Source organism: Sorex fumeus, unplaced genomic scaffold, assembly GCF_029834395.1.
Source record: "Sorex fumeus unplaced genomic scaffold, SorFum_2.1 ptg000019l, whole genome shotgun sequence".
Classification (NCBI taxonomy): domain Eukaryota; kingdom Metazoa; phylum Chordata; class Mammalia; order Eulipotyphla; family Soricidae; genus Sorex; species Sorex fumeus.
In genome coordinates, this window is record NW_026606076.1 from 13,721,178 (window position 1) to 13,731,241 (window position 10,064).

The following is a 10,064-nucleotide window of genomic DNA, read 5'->3' on the forward strand; positions in this document are numbered from 1 at the left end:
TTGTTACTCTCTTCATGGGGGCTGGAGAGATATCACAGTGGGTAGGGCTTTTGCCTTGTACACGGCTGACCCGAGTTTGATTCTTCCAGCCCTCTCGGAGAGCCCGGCAAGCTACCAAGAGTATTTCGCCCTCACAGCAAAGCCTGGCAATCTACCTGACACTGTATTGATATGCCAAACACAGTAACAAGTCTCACAATGTTGCTGGGCCCACTTGAGCAAATCGATGAACAATGGGAGGACAGTGACAGTGACTCGCTTCATGATCAGAGTAATGACCATAATCTTACCTGTAAACTTTTGGAAATAGTCTGGGGGAGATTCTTTCCTTTCCATTCTGCATAGCCAATGGAGGCTAGAAATGCTAGCTGGGAAAGCAAAATGCTTCACGAGAGAGTTGATTCCCCTAACAGGTAAAGCAAACGTGAGCTCTCCGTGTATCTGCATTGAAACGATGCATGTGGTGCCCCCCTCCTCCACCCATGTCTGTCTCTATCAAATTTGTCCGGGTGAGGAGACAAGAGTCAGGACCTGTTTCCCCACCCACCACCCCCATCACCACTCACTGTTCTCTGCCTGGTCTCTGCTGGCTCATGCTTGGAGCTGGGGCCCCCGGCTCTCTCCTCCCACGTGAGTGATGCGAGCTGAGACTCCGTGCTTGGGACAGGGAGGAAGGCGAAGTCAGGCATGAACCCGCACAGGTGATTGTGGTGATAGGGGACTCAGGTAGGAGCCTCACTGAAATACTGCCAAGGGCTGCAGGGCTGACTTATTATTACTTCCCTATGGCCATGAGGGATCAATACACAGGATTCTTGGCGAGAGTCATCGTTTCTCCTTAGTCCAGTCCCTGAGGACCCCCGATAGATGCAGAGGAGGAAAGGTGTGAATAATGTATTAAAACTTTTGAGTTCTTTGAGTTCCCAGAGAAAGTTGGCTTCTGAGATGCAATTTCAGACCGCTCAAATTTAATTTGTGATTCTCTCCTAAATTGCATTTATGGCTTCTTTTGGGATGCAAGAAAAGTTTTTTCTTGCAACTTAGAGCAAAGTGTGTGTTCAAAAGAGAACACAATCCTCTCCAGATTGGAAATAAGCAAGCAAAGAAACAGAAATAAGCAAGCAAAGAAGCAAGAGTGATGTGTTTGCAAAGGGAAATACGGGCTTGAAAAGAAGGCAAATTTATGACTTTTTGATGTTGCTGCTACAAAGTAATCGTGTTCATGCTGAAAAACTTAAACACAGGTGTTCTTCTGCAATTTAAAACTATCTCCATTTTCCTAATGACTGCTGGTTTCTAAGAGAATGTTTTTATACTTATATTTTAAGAGGGTCTTATTTATAACACCCCAATTTTAATTGTTTCCTTTATATTTGTATATAATGTCAAGATATGTGGCCTTTTTTCCCCAGCGTAGAGCCGATCTTTCTCTCAAAGAAACCAAAGCATCTCCCAGTACTTTTATTTAAAAATGTCTGCCTGAGTGGCTGAAGCGATAGCACAGCAGGTAGGGCGCTTGCCTTGCACGTGGCCGACCAGGGTTCGATCCCCGGCATCCCATATGGTCCCCCAAGCACCACCAGGAGTAATTCCTGAGTGCAGAGCCAGGAGTGACCCCGGAGCATCGCTGGGTGTGACCCAAAAAGGCAAAAACAAAAACAAGAAATAAACAAAAAAAAATGTCTGCCTGAGATTCTTAGTACCTTCAAAGGTTAGGGGAGAGACTGAATCATCTCAACTATTTTCCCTTATTTTTTTCTTCTCTGGAATATTTGGACCCATTATATAGTCAGGGAGTCATTTACAAAATTCCTTGAACACAGTCCCCCAGTACTCCCAGGGGTAGTACTATTGATTGATACCCCTCAAATAAACCTGAGGATTCTATATGAAGTCAAGATATAGTATCAGTAATATTAACCCTTTCAGAGCCTTCATCAGGACACAGAAGAGGGGTAACATGGGGAAAAATTAGAATCTCCCCTCTATACAGACTTCACCCATATCAAAACTTTGATCTCTGAGTCCCACAGGACTCTGCTGACCTGTTCCCCAAATTAATTCATATTTGATCACAGTGAAGTGCTCTTAGCTAAATTTCTTAGAGAAGAAATGGTTTGTATTTCCCTAACAGAAATGTGGCCATACCACTACTTGGGTTTCTTTCATTCCTCACTCTGTTCCTTTATAACACAGAGTCCCTTTGACATTGGTGATGGAACCAACATCAGCCATAGCAGGATGGAGGAGAAGTATAAGGTGGTATGTAGGTGGGGGTCAGATCTGACGGCCAGGATGATGAGCAGGTTCCCCATGATGGTGACCAGGTACATGCACAGGAAGAGGCAGAGGAGAAGAGGCAGGACTTGGAGATCATAGAGAGCCTCAAGAGGGGGAATTCCATGACCCCAGTTGCATTATGTGGGCCCATGAAGCAGAAGCAACTTTTTGAAAAATAAATCCGCATGCACAGGTTATTCAGTATCTCCCCACTATACCTCTGTTTTGTAATATTGAGCAATCTGCAAGTATAGAAACTACACTTGAGTTTTCACTGATTGTGGTAATGTTGAAAGTATTGTTCCATATTGTCTTGCTTAAAAATGATTAAAATGACAATATGTGTCACAGATTATTTAGTGTCATAATAATTTTAAATATGGCCAGATAATATTCACAGACAGATATTTTATTGATATCTTTTATTCATATAAAACAAAACTGAAACTATACATGAACTTGCAGCAACATGAATGGAACTTGAGGGGGTTCTACAAATAAATAATGAGAAATGCAAATACTGAATAATACCACTCACCTGGGGAGTCTAGAGAATGAAAAAATGAAGTCCAAGAAAAAGAAACCCTGTGTTCAAAGCGAACAACAGAAGTTATCACACATCAGACTGTCTGAGCCAGAATATTCAGTAATACATCCCACTCAGCAATATTTGTAAAAGTTCCCCAGGAAATTCTACTAAAATCCATGATTGGAGGTCATGAAATCGAATCTTCTGAATGCCTCAAATGAGCAGATGGGAAGCAAAAACTAAAGACGAAAACCATGTATTGCCCACTCTGGGGATGCTCTCATCCTTACATCTATATTTTGCAAGACAAGTTCCTTAAGCCCTGTACCCCTTGATAGGGGTCAAGGAAGATGACTGAAGTACTATAGTTTACAATGGTTTTCAGGAGGTCTGAATTCAATACCTGGCACTTCACAGTCTCCCAATACTCCCAGGCTAGGACTATTGATTGGTACCCCTCAAATAAACCCGAGGATTCTATATGGAGTCAAGAAACAGTATCAGTAATATTTACCCTTCCACAGCTTTTCATTAGTAGATTTCAACAAAGACTATAGTTTCATAAGCAATATAAAAGATGTTTAATAACAATATGATACTTTTTACAATTATGTATTTTAGAATAGGGTGCTATGTTCCTACATATGGGTCACAAGTGACAAAAATGCAGTGATCCTCAGAGATCATAGATTTCAGTTTTCTAGTGATTTTGACCCCTAAAATATCCCAGAATACACCCCACTGCTAGTAAAGAGCAGGTTAAATAAACTAATTTTGCATTTTGGATGGATTAAGAAATAATATAAAACCGGAGCTACAAAATGTAAGCTGTCCAGGAGTCATGCTGATTCCAGTCAATTGGTTTTCTAATCAATTCGAATCTCAGAGCCAAAGAAATCAACAATATAAGTAAGGATTGAGACTAGACTCTTCTACTGAGAAGCTTCTGGAAGGCCCTTTTGATGTCCTTGTTCCTCAGACTGTAGAGGAAGGGGTTTAGCATGGGAACAACAATTGAGTACACAACTGAGGCCATTGTGCGCTTATTTGGAGAATGAGAGACAGCTGAGCTGAGGTACACCCCAATGCCTGTGCCATAAAATAAGCAAACAACGGACAGGTGAGAGCCACAGGTGGAGAAGGCTTTGGACCGCCCTGCTGTGGAGGAGACTCTCAAAACAGAGGACACAATTCGGGAATAAGAGTACAGGATCCCCGAGGCTGGCACTCCCCCAAAGATCGCACCGATAAAATACATTAATAGGCTTTCAGTGGAGGTGTTCCCACAGGCAAGCCTTAGGAGTTGAGGGGGGTCACAAATAAAATGAGGGATTTCCACGTGGGTACAAAAGGTTAGCAGTGATATCATGAAGCAATGTAGCTGGGAATTGAAAAGACTGACAAAAAAAGAAACAAGAGCCAACAGGCAACATAATTTGGGGTTCATGATGATGGGATAGTGCAGGGGGTGACAGATGGCCACAAAGCGATCATATGCCATCACTGTGAGAAGTAAACTGTCCAAATTTGCAAAAAGATAAAAAAGAGACAATTGCATTAGGCAACCTGCATAGGAGAGTATTCTGCTCTCAGTCTGAATGTCCCAAATCATCTTTGGCACCGTGGTGGAGGTGAAGCCAATGTCAGTTAGTGACAGGATGGAGAGGAAGAAGTACATGGGGGTGTGCAGGTAGGGGTCAGAGCTGACGGCCAGGATGATGAGCAGGTTCCCCATGATGGTGACCAGGTACATGGACAGGAAGAGGCAGAAGAGGAGAGGCTGGACTTGTGGGTCATCTGAGAACCCCAGGAGGATGAATTCCACAGTGCCTGTTCCATTGTGAGGGTCCATGGAGCAGAGACACCTTTGGGAAAATTAAAGAGAAAGGATAACAGATGTACAGGACTTCATCAACATCCCCACACACGCATACATATGTATTTATTTTTTGGACTTTGCTCAGTGGTGCTCGGAAGTTACTCCTGGTGTTGCTCAGGGGACCCCCATGGGATGCCAGGAATCTAACCTGGGTTAGCTGCGTGTAAGTCAAGCACACTACCTGCTTTACTATTGCTCTCATCCTTACATCTTTATTTTGTACATAAACAGCTAATAAATACAGTGATGACGCATGAGTCCTATACATGTTTATCTATATTTCTAGGTTGTGACAAAAATCTTATTAGATTTTTTTTTGTTATTGACTTTTGCTCCATCTCATTGCCATATACATTGATTCTGGAAAGACTGAAGAACAACGATATTTAAAGATCTCCAAAACTATAATTCAGAGCAAAAGAGCTACATACTCCTTTAAATAAAATCAAAAGAATATAAAATTCTTAATATTCTTAAAGGGCTGTAGTGATAGCACAGCGGTAGGGCATTTGCCTTGTGCGCAGCCAGCTCGGCCGAGCCGGGTTTGATTCCTCTGCCACTCTCAGAGAGCCCGGCAAGCTACCAAGAGTATCTCACCCACACAGCAAAGCCTGGCAAGCTACCTGTGTCGTATTCATATGCCAAACACAGTAACAATAAGTCTCAAAATGGAGACGTTACTGGGCCCCCTCGAGCAAATCGATGAACAATGGAAGGACAGTGTTTTTTTTTTTGTTTGTTCGAATATTCTTAAAAGAAAAAACTCTAAAGAATACTCACAAGAACATGTGATTTTATGCAAATCCAAGGCAGTTAATTTTCTTGCTGTGGAATATTTTTGAACACATTATAGTAATGTGTCTAGTTCCATTTTACCCATCACACTGTTGACAAATTACTGTCACTAACAATTCTGTGTGTGCTACATCGGGGACAGTGAGCCAGGCCTAAGATGTGCAAAGCAAATGCTCTAGCATTGAGCTTCATCCCGGTGATTTTCTGTATCATTTAAATTTAAACCAAGTCACTTTGCCCTCTACCCAACACCTGAGCTAGTTCAGAAAAACTTTGAATCCTCATATGTAAAATAAATCATTGATGTGGACAGATGGACATCATAGGGACAAGAATTAATACTACTGTGTTGCAGTAAATGTGTTTCAAAATATAAATAGCTTTTAAAGATTCTCACAATAAATGCAAATCCAAGGTAGTTAATTTTTTGCAATGATTTATGGTGCTGTATGTTAACAAGAAGTTGAGTGCTGATCATTTTGCACTATATTGAAGTAACGAGTCTTTGTTATTTTCTGAAGTAATTTGATGTCTTGCTCGAGCGGGCCCAGTAATGTCTCCATTGGAGACTTTGTTGTTACTGTGTTTGGCATATCAAATACGTCACGGGGAGTTTGCCAGGCTCTGCCGTGCAGGCGAGATACTCTCGGTAGCTTGCCGGGCTCTCCGAGAGGGGCGGAGGAATCAAACTCGGGCTGGGCAGAGGAATTGAACTCGGGCTCGGGCTGGAGCGATAGCACAGCGGTAGGGCGTTTGCCTTGCACGCAGCCAACATGGCCGACCCGAGTTCGATTCCTCCGCTCCTCTCGGAGAGCCCGGCAAGCTACCGAGAGTATCTCGCCCGCATGGCCGAGCCTGGCAAGCTCCCCATGAAGTATTCGATATGCCAAACACAGTAACAACAAAGTCTCCAATGGAGACATTACTGGGCCCACTCGAGCAAATCGACAACAACGGGAGGGCCTCGAGCAAAATTTGATGTCATCTCAGTCATTTTTTTTCTCAGTCATTTTTTTATTTGAGAAGAAATTTTGTGTTTTCAGGATGATATTACTTATCTGTGGCATATAGAATACTGGATGAGGAAATGTATAGTGGTGAAAGAGGGATGCCTAGATCACCCTGGCCTCCAGTATTTAGAGAGGAGAAGAACAGAGAAGGAAAGAAATCAAGGTGGGTGGGGAGGGAAAAAGAGAACAGGAAGTAATGGGCGAACAGGCTTCAGGGCTTCAGTTATACTAGTGATGTGAGTGAGGGGTAAAGTATAGTCATATATCCAAACACAGATTCAACAGTACTGAAAAAATGACATCTAAGCTGAAAGCACTAAAACTTTGTAATGGGCCTGTCAGGGTGACAGGTGGGAATTGGGTGGGGGTTGGGATGGGGATGGAGCCTGGGAACACCAGGGGCAGGGAAATGGACACTGATGGTGGGATTGATGCTGAACTATTATATGCCTCAAACTCAACTATCAATGACTTTGTAAATCACAGTCCTTGAATAAAAAAAATAAACAGGGACTTAGCTTAAGTCACAACAACAAAAACAGAAGAACTATTGTGTTGCCCTTTCTTTGGTGGTAAATGCCAGTAAATCTACACAGGAGACCTACCCTGCACTCTCATCTTCATAATCACCATCAAACAAACCAAGGCAGTTTATTTCCACACTTGGTATTTCATACAATTGTAGAAGATTTGCTGTGCTTGCCACGGTAGGGATTCTTTTCTCTTGTCAGTGTGGCAATATCTGCCTCCACATGAGGCTAACTTGGGAGGGTGGGTCCTTTATCCTTGGCAGAGTCTACTTGATGGGCTGAGCTGGAACAAGGGCTGCCATCTTGGATCTTCCTACTTTTGCTCTGTCTGTGCCAGGCCTGCCTCCTGCTGACATTCTCCTCCCTCTTGGAGCTGTCGCCTGCTGGTGACCTGCACCGTGTAGTATGCAGCCTTGAGCTTCCTTGGTTACCCTCACATACATCAGTGACCTTACTTACAGGTCAAACATTTGTCTCTGATGCATGTGATTATGGTATCAGGGTTTCATTTATATGACCCTGGGTCTGGTGTCTCAATCAGATGTATTTGTACTCTGAGTTAAATGATGACAAACACTGGGAAAATTGGAAATCATCTTAGCTTCCCCCCCTTTGTTTGTTGATCACTTTGGGGCCCAGTGGATACTCAGGGACAATGAATATATCCTGAGGGATGATAAAGGTTCATTGGGTACCTGGATGGGTCCTCAGGAAAGTGAAAAGAGAGGGAAAAGAGAGGTGGAAGGCAACACTCTTGTCAATGATACAAACATGGGTGGATTGAGCTAGTATAAAATCATGTTCACATGAGTATGATATATTACTACACAATTCTAAACCATTTTCTAGAGAAGCTATCCATCCTTTAGAACAAGGAAACCCATAACAGCTGTAACATCTGTTTATTTGTTTTTGGAATGCTATATAAATCTAAAATGGAAACTCTTGTTGTTATTTAATTTTTGAATTTAAGGTTATACCAAGTGATGCTCAGAGGTTACTCCTGGCTCAGTGCTCAGCAGTGCTGGAGATTGAACTGGCTCTCTCACAAAGCATTTTCTTAGCCTTTTGAATTGTTTCCTTGACCTCCTAAATTTGAAACTCATTAAAAATGTTTTTGATATAAATGGAAACTTTAAATTAAACTGTTTGCTCCACTAATAATAAAAAATAAGAGAGAGGTGGAAGGACTGGAGGGGAAAGGAAGGAGCAAAATAAAGGGAGAAGGAGAGGCTCAGGTGCTGGTGTGAATTCCTAAAAGAGTAGGACAGGGGTCCAGAAATAGAGTACAGTGGGTAGGGTGCTTGTCTTGCATGTGACGACCAGCACCTGATCTCTGGCATCCCATTTGGTCCCCTGAGCACCACCTGGAATGACTCTTGAGTTAAGAGTCAGAAGTAACTCCTGGGTATAGCTGGGTGTAGCCTAAAAACTCAAAAAACCAAAACACAGGATGTTTGCAGACCTAATCTGCTACAGCTGCCCTTGCCTTTGTAATAGAAAATTCCAGGTCCATGGGGCTATGTAGAGAGGTACCCATGAGGGCCCAGAGAAATATTTAGCTCAAAGCTGGCTAAAGCACAGGTGATACAAACCATCTGGAAGCCATTATTGGTGAGTAGGTGTCTCACACTGAAGAACCAAATCTGAAGCTTGTGGGATAAACAAGTTTTATATGAGTCAGAGAACAGAGTGAGACCCTCCTCTGAAGGACTCCTATTGACAAAATGTAAATATACACGTAGGAGATGGAGACAATGGATATGAAAGAAGAATCCAATAATTAAAACAAGAGAAACCAGAGAGATAATGCAGCAGCTCTTGTTCTTACATGTAGTTGAACCTGATTCAACCCCCAGCACTATATAAAGTCCCCCAAGTACCACCCTGAGTGATCCCTGAACACATTCAGGAGTAAGCCTGGAGCACCAGAAGGTGTGGCTGTAAAACAAAAGGAACAATTAACAACCAAAAAAAGAAAAATACTTCCCAACAGAGATACACAATTGACCCTCACTAGAATCCCAAAACTACAGAAAGAATTTGTAGAACAATGAAATACTCATCTAGATTACTTGGAATTCAATAAGGACCAGGAGGGCCCTGCAAAGACAATGGGGGGACTGTGTGTGTAGTTATAGGATGACATATCATTGACAGCAGATTTTCATTTGAGTGGATTACAAAATATGTTTTTATGAGGCTAAGAAAGAATCGAGTTCATTTAAATAAACAATTTCTTCCCTCACACTTGCAAAAATGGATTTAAAGATCACAGCATACAATTTTTACATATTTTTAGAAAACAAAATTTTATGTGCCTAAAAATCAACCATCAATAATTGTGTGGATCACAGAACTTTAAAAGAAATGAAAAAAAAAACATAGAGTAGAGGGGACAAGTTTAATGTCTTGTTATAATTGTCTTGGTTTAAGTGGGAAAAAATAGTTTTTAGCACTAGAGCAATAGCACAGCGGTAGGGTGTTTGCCTTGCACTCGGCCGACCTGACCGACGCAGATTCAATTTCTCCACCCCTCTCGGAGAGCCTGGCAAGCTACTGAGAGTATCTAGTCCGCACGGCAAAGCCTGGCAAGCTATCCGTGACGTTTTTGATATGCCAAACACAGTAACAACAAGTCTCACAATGGAGACGTTACTGAGTCCACTCGAGCAAATTGATGAACAATGGGAGGACAGTGTTATTTAATTAATTAATTAATTTTGCTTTTTGGGTCATGCCCAGGAATGGTCAGGCTTTGCACTCAGAAGTTACTCCTGGAGATGCTTGGGAGACCATATGGGATGCCGGAGATTGAACCTGGGTCAACTGCACGCAAGGCAAACACCCTCCCCGCTGGTCTATTGCTCTGGCCCCTCAATATATTTTTAAATAATATTTTGCTTAACCATGTCCACCACCATGGGGATGTTGGGGAGTCAGAAATGAAAGCCCATCAGCTATTTTCCTGCAGAGAGAGTAACTGGAGGGACCCGGGAAAGGAAGGGAGGGTTGAGTTGGCAGGATACAAATGCAGGTGA

General features: G+C 42.5%; 1 protein-coding gene across 1 annotated transcript; it reads right to left on the bottom strand.

Moving 5' to 3' along the window:
- Positions 1 to 3,731: 3,731 nt before the first annotated feature.
- Positions 3,732 to 4,661, bottom strand: LOC130022364 (olfactory receptor 18-like). The gene has a single exon (XM_056113110.1). It carries the CDS (start codon positions 4,659 to 4,661, stop codon positions 3,732 to 3,734), a length of 930 nt encoding a protein of 309 aa, XP_055969085.1.
- Positions 4,662 to 10,064: the final 5,403 nt, after the last annotated feature.